The sequence below is a fragment of the Pelecanus crispus genome, chromosome 1, assembly GCF_030463565.1.
Source record: "Pelecanus crispus isolate bPelCri1 chromosome 1, bPelCri1.pri, whole genome shotgun sequence".
Taxonomy (NCBI): domain Eukaryota; kingdom Metazoa; phylum Chordata; class Aves; order Pelecaniformes; family Pelecanidae; genus Pelecanus; species Pelecanus crispus.
The window spans coordinates 138,192,908-138,212,986 of NC_134643.1; the positions used below are offsets into that span (position 1 = coordinate 138,192,908).

Here is a 20,079-nt window from a genome sequence, read left to right on the forward strand (position 1 = left end):
AAAAAAAAGCAACACAGAAAGAGAAGACATTATAGAGAAAAGAAAGGTGAGATATTTAAAAATAAGAAAAATGGTTATTTGTAATTTTCAACAAATTAATATTTCACACCAGATTAAGCACACAGCATATAAATTCATGTACTTTCACACTTGGCTGCCAAATACAACTATGTAAGTACTTCACGGGCTTACAAAAACCTCTCTTTGCAGCTCCTTTTGCAACGAAAACAGTTCCTAAGGCCTTTGTACTTCTAAATCAAAGGAGGACAATTTACTATGATATAAATTACCTGGCAGCTTAGGTAATGAGCAAGGGCCGCAGTAAGGCATTACATGCACACTGTTGGAAAAACCAGCCCTGGCCCCAAAGAGGCTGGAGTCTAAGTACTCAAAAAAAAGACAACAGCAGATACACGCAGGTAGAGGAGCATTAGGAAACTATAAGGCATCAGTAACGGACTAACACCTTCTCAGCATGATCAACTGAATTAAACATTGGATTGGAGCTAACAAGTTCTAGTTCCTCAGATACTGCAATACTATAAACATTAATGCTGGCAATTCCCTTCCTACCAATACATGAAAACAAATTTAATTTTTACCTTTGTTCTTCTTTTTACTTTTCTGCTGTAGAGAAGACTGCTGAAATGTCTACAAGAAAATCAAAACGGAAGAAGTGAAAATACAGTGTTTATATATGCAACCACATCCTTATCATAAATAAGTGTAACGTTGTGAACACTGAAGTCATCACCAGGTAACACCAGCCAACAGGCTTCTAGGGCTAAGAAAAAAGGTAATTTTTGCTCATCCCTTCATAAGGCTTTAAAGCAAAAGCACACAGTGAAACATCTTAAAATAGACCAAAAATTAGTTTGCCAAAACAACTGAAGTTTCTCTCTAAAATGGTCGCTTTTCTCTCATTCTGTTAATAAGGAATCAATGTCTACCTTTCGTTAGTACAATAGTGAAGCTACCCAGCTCGTGCACTTCTAGCACATCATCTAATTAAGGTCTTCCTGACATAAATATGCAAATATGAAAATTAACATGCCGTCTAATGCAGGTGTGAAGGCATTTGTATGATGGTCTTCAGAACATCAGACAATTTGCTAGAGAAGAGGGGCCTAAAATTTTTAAAGACACCAATAAAATTCTGCCAAATCACAACTGGGAAAAAGTCTCCCAAATAAATATTCTGAAATAGAAAACACTTTATTTTTTACCATGTTTTAACTGGAAGTATTTCCCTCCAGTTGATTCACTCCCATGAACCAACCCAATGCCTTGGCAATGAGACAGGATGGAAATTACTCCTTTACTTAAGATCCTAGCTTATTAAAAATGGCAATACATATTAACACATTTTACGGTCATTTCTGTTAAAAAACTGACTCAGACAATCACCTTCACTCTACCGACTTAAAAAAATAATTCTGTAATTAATCAGTCCAAAATATAAAGACACGATTTTAGTTGTTTTCAGTGTTAGTGTTCTATAAAGATAGACAAATGTATTAGTGCTGAAACTAAGAAAAGGCCACTTTAGAGTGTCTGAGTATTAAAACCTCTTCTTTCAGCTTACCATGAATCAATAAAAAATCAAAGCTTTTGTGCCACTTGATAAAAATAAATCTGAGCAAAAGCACTGACAGCCCTGTGAGCCAAATCCTGTTCCTAGCAGATAAGACAAACCCTCACACCAGCTTACAAGGCTCCCTTTTCAATTCACGGAGCTGCTTTTCTTTTCATTTTTTCCTCCCTGCTTCCCGTACACCTGAGCTCACATGCAGGAGGCTCAGGCTCAGCTTCCAAGGGATGTCTCCCCTCACAGCTGAGAGATTCTCAAGCAGCAAATACTAACATGTCCATGGGGATAAATTACCAGCAACAGAACGATAATTAAGTGTAATATAAAAAATTAACTGACTCGGTAGATGTGCTGATCCCTTGTAGACCATACTGAACAAAGCTACTCAACTGTATTGCCACCTCAAGATGGTCAAAATAGGCTTCCACTGGGAAGGAAAAAGGAGCCCATTTGTTTTCATTCCCCGGCTCTTGTCCTTTTTCTTCTGCCACTGGTATCAATTCAATCAGCACCAGTTCTCAGCAAGCCAAGACAGCAACACCATCCCAACTTATGTCACATGAAATATATCGACCTACATAGGACTAAGAGAAATCTTTACGGCCCAGGAATAATGGAGTGACTGGGCAGAAGTGTGTAAATAACTCCCTCTTAGATGCTTTTAAAATCTTACCTAATTCAAAGTGGTTGAAAAAACACACACACGCACAAACCCAAAACTTTAGCACTTCTCAGTTCACAACCCAGCTTCATTCTGCTGCTCAACTTTTCTGCATTAATACTTTCACAGTGCCAAAACAGAAAAGGAAAATCTCTGCTTGCTTTTCTTATAAGTGATTCTGAAAGCAGATGAGAACAATATGAAAAGCCTTCTCATTAAATGTTTCATCTGTAAATTGAACCTGCAAATGTGAGCTCACACCTCACAACTTCTGAGTCAAGTTTTTGGGAAGGGAGGGTAATGAAGGGGTATCAGTTTTTAATAGGAAGACAGCATGTAATTTAGATGTCTAGCCATTTTTCCATACATTATGTCATATTGCAAAATAGAAAGGTTTTATTAAATTCAGTTACTATTCTAAATTAGCTCATTAAATTAAATTATAATTAAGGACAAAATCTACAACCAAGTGAAGTTCCTGGGAACTATTCAACTGACTTCAGTGATTTTAGCTAACACTTTAGATTATTTTACATAGACTTCAGGCTATTTTTTTTTTACCCGGAAGATGTACAAACAGTGTGCATTAGTCAGTGCCATTCAGTTTCAAACACACATGATACGTAATCCAAAAAAAAACAAGTGAGGATGAAATCTAAAAATGTTTCTTCTGTTGCTTTTTTTAGGAAATCATCAAATGCAATCTGCAGCCTCTTCCCAGTTATGAGATAATGCTTAATGCCATTTTCTCAGTGCTGTTTAGAATCACAGAATGATGAAGGAGGTCATGTCCTTCCTCCTGCTCAGAGCAAGGCTGCTTTGAAGGCAACACTGGATCATGTTCCTCAGGGTCATCTCCAGCCTAGATCCAACTATCTCCAAAGAGGGAGATTCCACAACCTCTTTAAGTGACCTGTCCTAATGTTGGCCACCATAATGTGTCCCCTTTTACAACTTAATTCAGTGATGTGGCAAATACGGAAATATAAATACCTCTTTTTAATGTCACAAACCCTAAAAATATGGATTTACACCAAAGCCAGACATTTAGTTGTACTAAAGCAAGTTTGCTGCAAGATACCATTTAATCACCCACCCACGAGGCTGGATTTCAACATATGTTCACCACATTTTGATTCTGATACATCTTGAGCTTTGAGCAACTGCTTTCACATACATCTTGTCCTAGTTTCCAAGAATTAATCTCTCCTACTAATTCTGAAAGCAGGCATGAAATGAAACAGAAAACAGCATTCTATTTTAAAGAAAGTTGTTAACAATTCAAAATAATAAATAAAATGGAAACAAGACTGCCACTGAAAAGATGAAATAGATGGATACCTTAACCCAAACGGAAATTTGAAGAAAATTTGAAACTGTTTAATCATATTCTGGATTATATGCTTTCCAGTTGCCCAAAATACAATTAGCAAAACTTTCCATTATCCAGAAGTGTCACTTGATGTTTAACACATATCAAAACTCCCTTGAATACCCTGAGCCTCAGTTTTTTGAATGCAATAATTTTCTCCTGTAATATGTGATGTTTGAGCTTGTCATATTTAATAGTATACCTAAACTAAGCCCTCTGCCAAATGCATGCCTAAGTAGAATATCAAAGAAACATTTCAGGTATATATATGTCTGCCTTTGCTGTCAGCAGCCTCCAAAGCACATGTATTTCAAGAGGAACAAAACATCATTCATTAAGGGATTTTTGCTATGTTTTGGGTTTTTTTAGCAAAGGTGCTAGCCCACCTCTAGCTCTACCTTTCTGAGGGCTTAGCTGCACATCCCATCAGCCAATGGAGATTTCATTCTGCATGGAAGAGCCATAACAGTTCCTCTCTTCCTGAAACTGTTCATTACCAAACTTGCTACGTGGGTTATATTTACTTTAACACTCTTCAAAATGATTGACAGAGTTCTGAAAGACCATCAGAAGACCGCACAACTGTAAATAGCAATCTGCCCAATGGTATGCCTTTCCATGCTTTTAGAATTATAGTGCAGTAATACAGCTACATAGTAAAAACCTTCAAGGTGGAGGCTCACACTAAAAAAAGAGGTCACCAACGACCTATAACTGTATTTGTTCCTTTAGCAAGAAAATAATCACATATATATGGTATTATCAACAATATCTGTACGCACACAATCATGCAACAGCATCTTCGTACGTACAACACAAAATTTTCAAGAAATGAGACTATCATGTTTTTCTCTCATCCTCAGAGAGCTATCTAGGTTTCTTTCTGTTTTTAGCTCTTGGGATAAAGTATTCATTCTTGGTTAGCACCACACTTCTGTATAGAAGTGCTCAGAAGCTCAGAAGAGAAGCAAGGTTGAAAGTTAGTCATTAACATTCAGAAGCCTGAAAATGTGAGTATTTATTATGAACTACTTAGTAGTAATTTGATAGCTCTCTATTTGGAAAAACGTATTTAAATAAAAGTGTTCAATAATTTAAATTTCAATTAATTTATTTGTTTCATGCCACATAGGAAACTTAATAAACTGAGCTTCTAATACCAATATTAAATTGGAGTGAAACTGCTATAAGGAGAGATGAATATTTGATAAAAGTCATGTTATGATGAAAGTTAGAAAATTTGTAATCCAGTTGATACCTCAAAACTAGAAGACAAGCAGACTGGTTATCAGAACTATTGATTTGGGAGGACTGGTTGTTTTGCCTAATTTCAAGAGTCTGAGGAGGAAGTTGAAAGATTTGGGGTCAAACTATTCCTATATAAGAGATTCTCTAAGATCTCATATAAATTCCATGTCTGACCAACAGAACATGACATCCATGTCCAAAAAATAGATATATTCTAATAGTTAAATGAACTCCTTTATGGTTACAGAATTTGTAGGTCTACCAAAAAAAGACCATAACTGAAGCTTCTCTGAAGATCTGGACTGGCCGCAGCAATTAGTACTAAATTTGACAGCTCCTAAAATCATCTTTCAAGTGCTTATTTGTTTCTTAACTTTTCTTCAGAGATTTTCCACTCACTTATTTTTGGAAAGCTGGAAGAGACAACAAGGTTATGGAAATAATAATCTCCAATTTTTATACCTGAGGTTGAGCTCAGTCTGATTGGGAAGGAAAATGGCAGGTTATCTTTATAGTTTTTTTGAGAGCTCAAGTCAAATCCAATTTTTCTCAAGCTGCAAGTTTAGACACTAAGGAACTATTTACAGTCAGACAGTTCCTCTCTGTCACTGTAAGATAACTTTCTCTAGTTTCAGCAGAGTAGCTTGTAACATTTCTGATTACTGGAACTTTCTGCTGCAGATGAAAAAGCCAATATCTGGAAGAAAATGAAAGCTGGTGCTGCTAATTATTTGATTGATCTCTCACACTCAGTACTTTGAGAACACTGGCAATGTTCTGTTTTCAGTTTTGATATAACATATACATGCTTCTCTGCATTTGGGGTGTTGAGATCCAAAATTTCAGAGCTAAAAGAAAAGTGAAAAGGTGGAAAAATTCAAAGCTACTTATATTACATTGTCACACTATCCATCACTATTAACAACTCAAGCTTAAGGGTATTCCCAACAGAGGATTTTGCCAAAATCTTTTTTGTTTACCATCTTGCTCAGTCTCCAATAAGAGCTAATGATAGATGTATTAATTATTTTCATGGATATTTGTGGAATATACAGTTTTCAAGGACTCTGTTACAAAGGTATGATGAGAGAAGACCTCTGGCAGCTCAGAAAGTTTGAAACCTCCTGCCAATCATCAGCAGAATTTCATTCACAACAGATAACTGTTTTGCTTACAGCAGGAGCAGGTATTGATCTGTTATTATGTTTAGCCCTCAAAATAAGCAAATAGATTACTGTTTATAGTCAGCTAGGTCTCAAAGCTAGCTGAGTCCACACAGGGCATCTGCAAGGCAGTTTTTGGAACAAGGGCTGAAGCTGGGCCACACAGGACTTTATTGGCATAAGAGAGAAGAGACGAGGGATGACTTGATGCTCTGAAGGAATCAGTTACCAGGGCTAAGGGTCAAATGAAGCGTCTATGGGTGAAATTACACTCAAAAGGGAACCTACTAAAATGTGGGTTAAGGCAAGACTATGCTCTAACTTATGATGCTATTTAGGAAGACAAAGACTTCACTGCCCTGTTTGAATAGTTTTGTGTGTTGACTGGGGTTCAGAGACTGCTAACAGAATGGATATCTGCAAAAAATCTCATGCTTGGCATATCTGATTTGTCAGGTCATGCAGGGTGTGTTAGGGGGAATACTTCTGTTCCTGTAATCACATAGGTAAAATGCACATACAGTAAATGGGATGGTCCATGTGAAAGAAAATCTAATACAAAAGCACAGCAGTCAATTTATGAAAGCAGATGCAGAAATATTCCCAATGCTAAAGTCACACGCTGATGACAAAACAGTCTTCATATGCGAGTAATTCACAAATCCATGGTGAGTTGGAATGAAAAGTGATTTACAAAGGATGCCACAGTTGATTAACGATGCCCTGAAACCTTCAGTCTTGCCTCTCAAAACCAAAATTTATTGAATCAAATCTTGATCTTCTGGTACTTTTGTAACAGATACTTCTGCTTTCCCTGCACAGCTCTCCCTGCTCTTGAGTACACTCTATAATAAAAATACCATACCTGGGTTTAAAAGGACAGCAATCACTAAGGTTCTAGCTAAGACATTTAATACTAAAACACAGTACAAACATTATATATGAACAGACTTCTAAAAGTGAGCTTTTGTAGTACAAACAAAATAATGCCAACAAGTAAGGAAGAATCATTATACTAAATATCCTGTGGATATTTCTCTTTTAAATGGCAGGTGCCTCAGGCAGAGAGAAGCATGAATCACTGGTTCTGTCAAATGGGTTGTGAGAGGCACAGACGTATTAACAGTCACTGGAAGAAGGCATTCCAGAATTCATGGCTTGGTATGTTATCCTACACACTATATTCCTCCTCCTCCCTTAGTTTTGCTTTTTCAGAACTGCAAAAAAGTGTTGCAATACTAAGGCCAAATGAATTGCAAAAGTTGGCAAAGCAATAGTTTTCTTGGCAGCAGCCAAAAAGTCAATTTCAGATGAGATAATTTTCTACATTTACCTGACAACCAATGGCCTTGTTCCTGTTCCTGCTCCTTCTCTCCTTTCCCCACGGTAGCTTTATGAAAGTCTTCTAGGAATTACTAGATCTACAGTACATGGCTATGCCATCTACCATGCACAGTCACAGCTCTAACTGGGTTCCAGTATTTTTGGAGCTCTGACCAAGAATTCCCAATACATGCATTCTGTTAGTGACCAGAAGGATAAAGAAAGCATTAAGAAGAATATGCTAAGAACATTTTACTGTAAAAAATGTAGCCTGAGACCTTGAAACTGCCAGCTTTCTAGCTGCCTCTGTTGTAGGCAGTGGCTACATTACCTGTGCGGGATACTCTCCTTATTACATAGTCTACAAGGGCTGATAATATCAAAGATGTCTAATCTTTTCATACAACTGTTCCTACAGCTGCTTATCCAAGAAGAATACGCTAGCTAAGGACACAACTGTGGTTGTCTGAAACATGATAGCAAGGACAGCTTTTCTGTTCAAGGATTCTTATTCATTCTCCCATCTCTAAACTACTTCTTGTAATTTGAGGGGGCTCTGTGGCAAGTGTTGCATTAGCTGGATACAAATTTGCAGTTGCACAAGCTAGTGCAAATTGTTTGTGCAAAGTTGGTAGCATAGTGCATGCAAAACTTAGAAAAATTAAAATGTTTTTTAAATCTTCAGGCCATGTTGAGAAAATAATATACAGTGGTCCTGCTTTACACCACCAGGGAAAGATTCTCCTTCTTAGACATTAAGCCACAGGACTCTTTAATTGAAATACTGAAGCAGTAAAATTTTTGGACAGTATCAAATTTAAATGAGAGTTCTCATATTCCCCCACTGTCTTTTCGAATGACAGAACAAGGACTGCAGCAGTGTCATAGCTGCCTGAAGCAAATGAGGATAAAAAGTTAAACTAGACAAGTGCTTTTCATTAGAATAATTTATTCTGAGATCATTCTTCTGCTCTACATCTACTCTGAAACATGTAATTTTGGTATCTCGCACACTGCTTTTATTGACAGTAAGTAATCCAAGAGAGAAAGTGAGGGTTTGAAAACTATACGTATTCTTTAACAGCAAAAGTCCAAGATACATCAGTTGTTCCATCACTGTGTATGTTTCAACTGCATCCATTTAAGAAGGAAAAAGAAACTTAATTATCACTCATTACAGAAAAGTATTTAACCCTTCATTTTGATTTCTACCCCAGAGCCATTCTCAGTTTCTTCTCTCACTGAAGAGAATGGACCAGTCAGAAAACCACAAAATGGCTGAGGCAGGAAGGCACCCCTGGAGATTGTCTTATCCAACCCTGTTGCTCAAAGCAGGGTCAACTACAGCAGGTTGCTCAGGGCTGTGTCCAGCTGGGTTTTTAATATCTCCAAAGATGGAGACTCCACCAATTCTGTGGGCAACCTGCTCCAGTTAAGCCATCTTCACAGTAAAAGTATTTTTTTCTTATGTTTACATGAAATTTCTTGTATTTCAATTTATGTCCATTGCCTCTTGTCCTTTCACAAAGTATCACTGAGACGAGTCACCCCATATGCACTCCAGAAGCCTCGTGGATTGCTCTTGCCCTGCTGTGTTGCCCCTCCACTGATATCAGTCAGTCAAACAAAGCTCTTTCAAACAACGCAATTTCCTCCAGGAAAAATCTGGTTTTGCTTAGAAAATTTCTGTCTTATTCACGGGAAAGGTAGGTTTTCCTCTGTATGTTTATCTAAAGTATGTTATCTAAACAATAAGACTATACAAGCAGATTTAAGAAACTTACTCTGCAAGTCATCTATGTTAGATTAGAGAAGTGATCTGTGGCACAGCATGGAACAGATCCTGGACCTTCTGGGGAGAAAACTTATAAAACACCACAGAAGTCGACCCCAGGCACTAACAAAATCTTGCATTGGGCCTATGGTCTTTCTAGATGAAAAATCATTAGCTTAAAATAAAGGTCTCATGCCCCCCTACAACACCTAGGCACTTGCTTATGATGAAAACAGTACATACGCAGCTCCTTCTGTAGGAGCGGTTAGCAACACTTCTGATTGTGTCCCTCGGCATGACCTCTTTCATATTGCTCAGTCTGACTGTGTGACAGAGAAAAGTGCAGGGGATGTAGGTGCTCTGTAATGAACGAGAGCAGAACTGAGAAAACAGATTTTTGCTTTAAGGAAGATACAGTCTTGCAAGCTATTCTCTGTTAGCACTTGGGCATAATATTCTTTCAGTGAAAGAAACCCAAAACTCATTCTGACTTCCAAAAATGTTAAGTTTTTGGTGAAAAATCAATAAAACAGAAAATTGTACTTTTCTGGAGCTAGGGAGTTTACAAAGGCTTTGGTGAAACTGGAAATTAGTGCACAGTTGTGTGTGAAAGAAGCAGTCTTAGCAAAGGAGATGCACGAGACAAATTACAGCCACCAAAATGCTTTCCTTGCTTATCTCTACAAGATAAAACATACAAACCCAAATTTTCTCCTTTTAAGTAGTACTATTCATCAGGAGAAAACCTTATCTACTGGTTACATTACTGTTAAGGACATGTCCTTATAATAATTTCGAAGGCTTGGAGATTTCTTGGCATTTGTACCCTTCAGGACTAAAATGACATTTCCAGAGCGTAGTGCTTTGTGCCTCTTTATCGTTGCACCATGCTACGAGGAATAGCTTGCAGCAATAGCTGTAGTAATTGTTACATATCAGGGCTGAATTCAGGTAGCTCTTGCCTATAGGAAGTAACAGGATCTTGAACAGAGGGGACGTTTCCATGGGGAAATGAGGGAAAGAGTGTTTGTACCTCAGCCATTATACATTCTGTTAAAACTCATACCAAACACTTCCATTGCACCTATGAATTAAGGTAGAAAAAGAACAGTTCATTCCAGGATAAAAGTCACATTACTTGCTGGAATTCAGTAAAATTTCCTCTAAGCATAAGATGAAACAGCACTTCTCAGAAGGTGGGGAAAGATAACAGTAGGTCTTTTTAATTCTGTGCTGGCTATGGTGATCTTATGGGTACAAACCAGCTTACAAAATTAGTTTTACATTTCAGTCAGAATTCTGTAGTGTTAGAAATATTGTCTACCTGGGTTAATCTGAAAGCCAAGGGATATACTTGAGAAACAGACAAAAAGCAGTTATCTCTATATGAAAAATATGAGTTTTTTTTCCTCCACAGCACAGTAGCAGAGATGGATTGGCTGACTCAGAGATCAGGCGCTAAGCAACAAGCACTTCTTTCCAGTAAAATAGAAACACCTAATAAAACAGCTTCTGTTCAGGAGCTGCACTGCTGCAAAGAGCCATTTTCCTCCCAGGTGCAACCATACAATCTCCCACATTATGTGTCAGCAACAGGCTCGAGGGGCCACTGCCGTGTAAGCGGGCAGAGGAATGGGGCAGAGACTCCTGCGGAGTCAAAACCACTACTTTGAAAAAATCACTTGTTCAGAAACAATTGTGCTGCTTGTCAAAGCATTTTGACAAAATGGGACTCTGAAATGGGCATCTGTGCTCCCTTAATTCAAACAACTTTTTCACCACTCAGTACAAGTTTTTTAGAATGCCACATTTCATGATGCATGCCGGCCTGTGTCCTTGGTTCACTGCTTTCATAGTCCTGACACCTCTCTTTTCCTCGTGCAGAAAGGAATACAGCGAGGAGCCAGTTGAGAAGTCAGGACCTAGATCTAAGGTCTCACAGATGTGACACTCCCCACCATATTGCAGTGATAACTCAGGCTGAGTCCCCTCTGTGCAGTGCCTGACATACACTTCTCTACTACAATATGCTGCACTTAATCTCTTCTTTATCAAAGGGGAATAACCGAGCGACTAAATCACTTATTCTACATTAAAAAAAAAAAAAATCTCAACTGTGCTATTGTGATTGTACCAGCTACAGGTAATGTAGCTTACTGATGTACGCACAATGTTAATACCTACAAAGGCAAAATTTTTTTTATTACCTCTATTGGGCAATAAAAGCAGGATACAACCAGGAAAGATTAATTGAAATAGATAACAGAAAAAATACAGAATGGGGATGTGAAAGGAAATTAGGAAATGTTCTGAGCTGGGAGATTTATTAGTCTATAGATCTACATCTCTTGACAATGTAAAATTACACTTTCAGAGCATTATATCATACGCAGTAAGGAATAAATCTAGACTGGCAGAGCTGGACTAGATGACCTTTACAGTAACTCTCATTTTTAAAGAATTCCCCAGCTTCGTCATGGAAAGAAATTATAACAGGCCATTTTTTCCCTCATGGTCAGATGTGAAAGAAGATAATAAAGTAGTTTAAAATAAAAATTTTCCACAAAAAACTCCAATTGTGCTTCACGATGGCCCATAAACCAATCTTACCTCATCTCTAGAGCATTTTGCTTTGCTGCAACAGTTAACTCTGGATTTTAACAAAAATAACAGAGTATATAGAAATAGATGTAAAATCCCCCACATTCAATATCTTCAAATTTCATTTTGGCAACTGCTTCCTCAGTAAGAGAAAATTCATGGTATTAACTGCTTCTTTCAAAGAGAGGCAATGCAGATGTGAAAATATTCTCTCATCTGTGACAGGAATAATATTCCTCATGAACAATGCAGATATTATTCCATATAATTAAAAGAACTTAGCACTCCCTCCTGAGGAGACGAAATATTACTATTTCACAAAATGGATGCTTAACCAGAACTCAAGTATAAAAGCTGCATATGCACATCCACTCTCTTCAGTCTTGAGTTCAAAGGACCGAGAGTCTAGAACTGGCAAAACAAATGTGAGATTACTGAGGCACTTTCACAAGATGATTTTAGCTAAACAGCAATGAAACAACAGAAACTATGCCTTAAACCCGAGCAAGTTGCTAACCTCTCAGCTACTGCTGAAATCTATTTTATTGCTCACCTCCAACTTTTTTGCCATGAGGACAGCCAAGCAGTGCAGCAGGTTGGCCACGAGTTTGTGCAGTCTCCATCTCAGGAGGTTTTCAACACCCGACTAGGCAAAGCCCTGAGAAGCCTTGTCTGACCTCAAAGCTGGTGCTGCTTTGAGCCAAAGACCAGAGTAGAGACCTCCTGAGGTCCCTCCCAGCCTGAATTACCCTGTTATCCTATGCACTTTATGCTGGTTTCTGAGGCATTTGGATTTTTTTCTGTGGCAAGTTCATTAGGAGTGATGCCTTTCTCCTGCTGGCAGGCTAATTATAATTTTGTTCTCTTTGCTCCCCTCTGTCCAACATTTTTCTTTGAATTGTGACAACTGGACATCCATTCACCCAGTTTACCACCTTTTACTGGTCCCATCATTAGCAACAGCAATTCATACCATGTTTGAATGTAGAGTTTAATACATATCTGAACAGGATTAAATGAATGTGATTAACTGCAATAGCAGAGGACTAGACCCAGGAGGCCTCTCTATTCCTCTATGTTGATTGCGCTAGTCTAAAAATAATACAGTCCCATCTTCCATTAGCAAGGAATTTATATGCTGTTTCTCTCTTGCCTTTTCTCTCAGAAATGTAGAAGATTTATTTCGGACCAGATTTTTACCAAACCCGATGGAATATCGAGATTTACCTTTTAGCACAACAATCATGCCACAACACTCCAATTGTTACAAATAACATGTGGAGTAAGGCCTATTTAACTGTTTCGCCTTTTTTTTTTTTTATAATATGCCACACAGTTCACTTATAGCCTAGACGAAGTTCCTACACTGATTTTAACAACTTAACTACAATTTTTATTACCTGTTTTGTGCTTGTTACATTTATAAAGTGCTGCATTCAAAGGAAGGAATACATATAATGTCATTTAGGTGGTTTCTTTTTGGAGTGAAGAAGCTGGCCAAGGGCTGGAACCAATGTTCCAGCTTGAGAACGTGAGAGATGCTGCTCTTCTGTCTGAATCAGATACATAAAACCACGAGTCTCCAACTGAAAGAAAAACCCAACATCTGCCAATGTGCAGGCATTCAAAGCTGCCTACAATCAATGGGATGATTGTGGCTGTGGGACATGACGGTGTTTCAGACTCATGAAGGCACTAGATAAGAATTTTCCATTACGTTTTTTCCTCTTACCCGTCTTCCCCTTACTGAATTTTTGTTGTTCCTTCCAATTGCCTCTCAGAGCAAAAGGCCTTCTATACTTGAACTATACTAGAGGAAGCTGACAAGAGAAATGGATACAAGCTAGGTGCTCATGATGCCTTCATAACAAAATTGGATATTCTACTATGCGCTGCATTATATGAAACATTTTACCAGTATTATATGAAACATTTTACCAGCACTTTTGCCTCTGAATAGACTTTGAGTCTTTTAAAAGAACTCCAAATAAGATTATTCTATAACTTCACAAGCCTATTCAGCTCTTTTTTCTACTGCAGAACAGTAAACTCCTTTCATTTCCACGCACGTGGACCTAGATACTGTCACAGCCTTATTTCCTTGTTAGACGCTCATTGATGGGAGGAGTTGAAGTTGTATAACAAGCCAAAATGCTCTCCTACATCCCCGTAAGGCTACAAAAACTAAGGTGAGATATGACCAGTGTAACCTAGAGAAGAAAGGAATGTAAATGTCATAAATGCTTCAGTTACCTGCGGAGAGGGATATCCCAGTGTTTAGTTTTTACCAGAGCCAAGCTATGCTGGACCTTCACAAACATACAAGTACTTGAGAAGAAACTAGGGCATCACAGCAGTTCAGACTATTGGACTTGTTCCACTGAGGCTCCCGGCAGTCTACTTGCAGTCCAATCTGACAGAGCTATTTTTGAAAAGGCTAGACATCATGAAAAATGACAATTTATTCACTTGTGAAATTTCAACAGTATATGTGCTATTTTCAGTTGAGGTTTGTGTTTTTCTGCCTTTACAGTGGAAGATAGTGCATGCACAGTTGAATTTAGAAGGGCCAATCTGCAACAAAGCAGCAGAGAAATGAGCTTTTTAATCCTTTCTTACTGTTGTAATAGATAGACTGAAATTTTTAACAATTATGAAATATTTCAAAAACTCTTCATGATGTTCATTTAATTTCTGGACAGTTATTTGAAATCCAGTGCAGTTTCTTAGATGGGAATATAAAAATGTCAATGCTTTTTAACTTTAACACAAGTATAATTTTTTTAAATCAAGTATTGCTTACAAGTACATTTTCAAGAAGGAATTTAAAATTTCCTTTGTTTCTGACTGATGCCTGTAAGCCTGTAATCATTCTGCAAGCTTCAGTATTATTTTAATACAAATATTTAAACGGAGATGAAAGACCGCAGAGAAGAAGCAATAATAATTCAAATGTTAACAGAAATTATGGCAATGCTTATGGAAAATATTTTTCACTATGCACTTAGGTTAAACTGGACTTTGATATCAACTGCTAGACTTTTATTCTATACTAATTACAAGTCTAACTATAGACAATTGTGAAAACAGAGAGAGGAAGGAAAAGGGAGCCTTGATATTTAAGTCCTGCCATAGTTGGACTTCAAACATTTTGAAGAAGAAAATGTACCAACTCCATCTGTTGCAATGGTAAAATGACATTCTACATTTCAGACACCTACTTAAAATCTGTGCAATTGATTTTCAACTTTTTTCTCTACAAACATTTTTGTTTAATTACAAATATCCATAACAAAAATTCACCAAACAGAAATTCTTTAACTACTGTGATGCTTACAATTATAATAAACTGCTAGTTTTTCTGTGGGGTGGTTTTGGGGTTTTTTTTGGTAAACAGTTTTCCAGTATATAGTGCTTATTAGATGCCATTTCTATTCAGACGATTTTTGCAAAAAATTGATGGGGTAGCTTGTGCATAAGTTTATTAGGAAACTAATACACATATGTTCTGCACTTTCTTAAATGCTAGTTACTGAGTACTACAATTAAAATGTTTTATAAATACATGTGTATTCAAGAATTTTTATTAAAAATGTAGGTACTTTATGTTCAAGTACCTTCTCTTTTTCCTTCCTTTCAGCCTTTCTGCAGAGAGGAATAGGAGGAGTAAGAGAAAATCAACCACTTAAGTAGAGTTAGACTTCAAAGTTTTCAAAATCATGAGCTCTTGGTAAATTCTTCTTTGTACTGAGAACACACCTAAATACATACATTTTGAACTGAACTTTTAAAAAGCATTTTCCTGTATTTTCCTCTGGAGGGGTGGATGGGAAGCAAGAAATATCTGGAAATATGCATCATTTAAGTAGAAAAGTTATTTTTCTTAAAAGTTACTGTCTCCTTTCCAATTTATCTTATCAGCTAAAACGTGATTTTTGCAATAGGCCCATAAGCAAATCTTCTTCACTTACAGTATGTTCAACGAGATCACTGTTGCAACCAATTGAACTTTGCATGCCCTGACTGATGCAGACCCACCAGCTCTGCTGAGCAAACCCACTGAGCTGAACCAGTGTGGCAACCTCACGGGGAATGGCAGAGAAGTTGCAACCCCAGCCAAACCCCTTGCCATCGTTGCTTCAGTGTCATCTCACTGGCAGAGTAGAAAGGAGAGTGCTTGGCTCTCTGTAGGTGCTCATTGCAACAAGTACTGAAATCAATTATGTGAGTTAAGAGTCACCGAGCTGCACTCCAACCACATGGATAGTCACACATCGCTAAAGAGGAAAAAAAAAGAAGTTTGCCAAAGGTGCACCAACTTCATTGCATTTGCAGCAAAAAAACTCCAACTGATGGCTTTTATTTTATTCCTCCCTTATTTAAAGTAAAACTGGAACATTAAAGATAGTGCATGTGTATATATCTACACATGTAGATTCAGCAAAATCCCTACAGAACAAATCCTTCATTTCTTTCCTGCATCTGTTCCTGAGCCACCTGTTCCAGATGTATGAACTTTAAACGGTACATCTTGCTACTAAATTTACTTTATTTTCAAATACAATTAAAATGACCAAGAAAACTACTGCAATTAATTAAACAATTTTAAATAGGCTGGTTATCAGCTGTTACTTTTTTGTTACTTTTCCTATGACAACCAAGTCATTATCCAACCTAAACGATTCTATAATTCTATGATTAGGTATTGCTAAATACATATGAACAAGTGAGCATACACTGGAAAAGGCAAAGGGATGGGAGGCAGGAAGGGAGAAGGAACAAGGTCAATAATATAAGTTTATTGGTGTAGGTTTGGAAACAGTTTATAAGCAAGGTTACTTTTTCTTGTGTAACTCCCTACTTATATACAATAGGCTGCAACCTTTTCTTTCCATAGCAATGCTATTTCTAGACCAAGGGAAAGTTGTATTGATCCAGATAGGAGCAGATTATCATTAACCTGATGTGGAACTTCTTTTGACTCATGACAATATCTCCCTCCTAAATAACCACATTATTTTCCTGTAATGAAAACAAAGCACAACGTACCAAGGAAATTCCTATACAGAATAACACAATGAACTTGAAAAACTGTGATCACGTGTCAGAGCTTTCATCTCTTGGGCCCCAAAGGTCCAAGACAATTTTAACTGCACAGTTTTATATCTACAGTAATAGATCACATTGAACACCTGCTTGCACACTAGATTAGCAACAGCTCAAACAGTTTGCCTTGGCTTAATAAAAACATTAACACTCTATGTTGGTATTTCTTTTGCAATACTGAGGAAGAAAAATAGAATGTAAAAACAACAATTTGGCTAGGAATCAACCTACGCTGGAAACACTTTCTGGAACGGGAAACAAAACAAAGCAAAGTGGTGAAGAGACTTTGTATGTGAGGATTAAAAAAATACCATAAGTGGATAGAAGAGATGATTATTTCACAGACATAACACAAATCACTTTTTCTTTTGCTATCACATCAGTTATGTTCAGTGGACACAAGTAAACGCTGTTCACTTTTCAAGGCCATAACTGAAATGCTCCTTTGACCACCCAGTTTTCGCTTGTAATGGCAGGTCAACAATATAAACAAAATTGTTAAACCCAGTGATTTTATGCAAATTTAGTATACTGACAGTCTGGAAAATGCTAGACTGCCACATTCTTGTGATCACTTCAGAATATAACAATTTGAGTCTGCTGGCCTTTTTCAAAATAACTTTTAGCAAATTAACAACAACCACCCACTTCTGAATTACCATGGTAATTTTTTAACACCATCCACTTTGTTTACAGCACAAAAACATACCATTTCTGTTGTGGTAATTTAATTCATCAGTGTAGTTTTTTGATCAAAGACTTCTTTTCTATAAAGCCATGTATAAAAGCAGTAGAAGCAAGGAGTTGAAGTCAGCATAATTGTAAAAGGTGCTTTTCTGCAGAAAACCTTCATGGTAAAAAGGTAATCAACCTGCACATGTCAACGGCTGCAAAATTCAAAAGGAAAGAGGCCTGGAACTGTAAGGGGAATTCATCATTAACTAGTGGGATGCATTCTTAGTCCAAAATTATTTAACATTTATATCAATGGACTCAAAAAAGAATAAAAACATTGAATAAAGGTAACAGAATCAAAGACCAGTGAGTGACACGAGACCTGAATGCTGAAGTGAGCAGCATGGTTTCCATTCCAAGAAATTCAGAAAAAAGGGAAAAGAAAATAGAGAAAAAAATAAAGAAAATAAATGTGCAGTGTTGGTATTTTTTTTTATTTCACAGAATATGTATATTAAAAACATAATTTAAAAACAAGGGTTTTGGTAGTTCCATTCCACAGCAGACCCCAGATTCCTGGATGCTATGGACTTGGGAATCACAAGGGCCCAATTTGCGGGCCCAGACCCTTTACTCTCTGGTATTTCATACTTAGGGTTGCTTCAGAGACATAGATTATTCAGCAAGCATACCCAAGAAGTTGTATGTTTCAACATGGCCAGCCATACACAATGTTATATATTTAAGAACAAAGAGTGCAAGATACAAAATATTAGATTGGGAATACCAGTCTTGCAGATCAGTGATTTGGAAAAGTGACATTACAGAAAAAATAAAACCAAAACCAAAACCAAGTAATAAAAATACTTCCACTCCAAGTCTATAGTTAAAATAGGTAAACAGTCCTTTAAATATTTAGAGAGGTGGTGAACAGGATTAGAAAGGTTATATTACCTTTCTATCCAGCTGCTGGAAATTTATGTCCTGTTCTGGCATACATACTTTAGGAAGGATGCTTAGGATACTTTAGGATTAAATACGAGGAGTTGAAAAAATTATGAGAATGACGAAAGGATATGAAAACATACTCGCTGATGAAAAAACCCAGGATGCTTATTCTATTTCTTTTAAGCAAGAGTGATTTGATTGTAACTGGTAAATTCCTATATTGGGAGATAAAATTTGGTAACAAAAGACCTTTAAACCTAGAGGATGAAGGTACATTTATAACTAAGGTTGGACATAGAAACCAGGTAAACACAGGCTAAGAGGTGAAAACTTTTAACAAGAGCAACCAGGGATCGGAACTACTTAACAAGCCTGGTGGAGTATTCTCTAGTACTGGGACCTAACACAAAAAATTGAGGCACTATAGGTACAAGTCCAACTACAGCCACCTGGTAGGAGCTGCACAGGAAAATCCACTGGCTTGGGGTATGCAGCACAGACAGTCACAGTATTCTCTCTTCATCTGATATTCCAGGATGATGAAAACATCAACCTCTTAAAAAAACAAAACAAAACCAAACAAAAACCCAAATCAAAAACCCCAGTCTCTCACTACTACTAGTGCAGTTTTTGGAGCTACCACCATCCCTCTGCACTGAACTCATGCTCATCCAGAGGCTCCCATTTACAGATTATCTAAAGTCTTTGTGAAAACCAGGTAGCTGATGCTTGTAAAAAATATTTTCTAATAGGACAGCCACTTTTTAGTGATCTTTAAGATGCAATTTGCAATTTGAGCATAAGTATGTTTTCATTGTCCTATTTGTTATCTATAGTTTAATAAAACTGTACTGCAGTCAGGTATGAGTTCCTTGTGTTTTATTTGTATTCCCCTGTTCTTTATCTGCTCACTGCACTGTTTATTTAAGATTTTAAGAAAAGTTCTGTCCGATTTATTACAAAACTTCTGGCTCTCCTGTGCAGCAAAGACATATAACCCCACCTGAAAAATAGATTAAGATTTCATAAGCCACTATGCTTGGGTGCCATCACCACGAAAAGGGAACTGTATTTTACTGCATGGTGGCAGCCAGGTGGCTTCCAGCAATAGGACCAGCAATAATCAGCTGCAGAGGGCTGTAAAGGCTTTGTGAAGGCCTCCTTCCCATTTCCCCGGGGACAAGTCAATGGCCCAAGCTTCCTCTTTCTGTTTATTTCATGCATTTTGCTTCAAAGCCAGTTAGCAGATCAATACTGCTTTGTATTCTGAAGAACAAAGAATCTTCGTTCATTTTTATAAATAAATAAGTTCCCACTAAACTTCCAAAAAGATGCTGAAGATTTAATGGCATTATAGAGAGAGGCATCCTTTAATGGTAATGATGCACAAAAAGGATTAGCAGATACTGGTGGAATTTGTGGTGTTAACAGTTCAGGTGTTTTGTGGACGGGTATCCGAAGTACAGGAAAAATGTTGGTTGCCAATTCTAAGTTTGCTTTTGCTCATTAACTTCCCCACCAGAATTTCGAAGAATTCTTCCAGTTCCTGTGTACATCATTCATTTTTGTACACAATTTGGAAACGAGACGTAATGGGTAACAGAGGAAACCAAGGAA

At 37.3% G+C, this 20,079-nt stretch overlaps 1 protein-coding gene across 4 annotated transcripts in view; it reads right to left on the reverse strand.

Annotated features, from left to right (window-relative positions):
• The window catches only part of CNKSR2 (connector enhancer of kinase suppressor of Ras 2), a 220,153-nt gene that overhangs the window by 57,422 nt on the left and 142,652 nt on the right, over positions 1–20,079 (reverse strand). For all 4 annotated transcript variants that reach the window (XM_075711816.1, XM_075711806.1, XM_075711798.1 and 1 more), the window contains one exon: positions 603–651. In XM_075711816.1, coding sequence (XP_075567931.1) covers positions 603–651 — 49 coding nt within the window. The remainder of the gene's footprint in view (positions 1–602; positions 652–20,079) is intronic.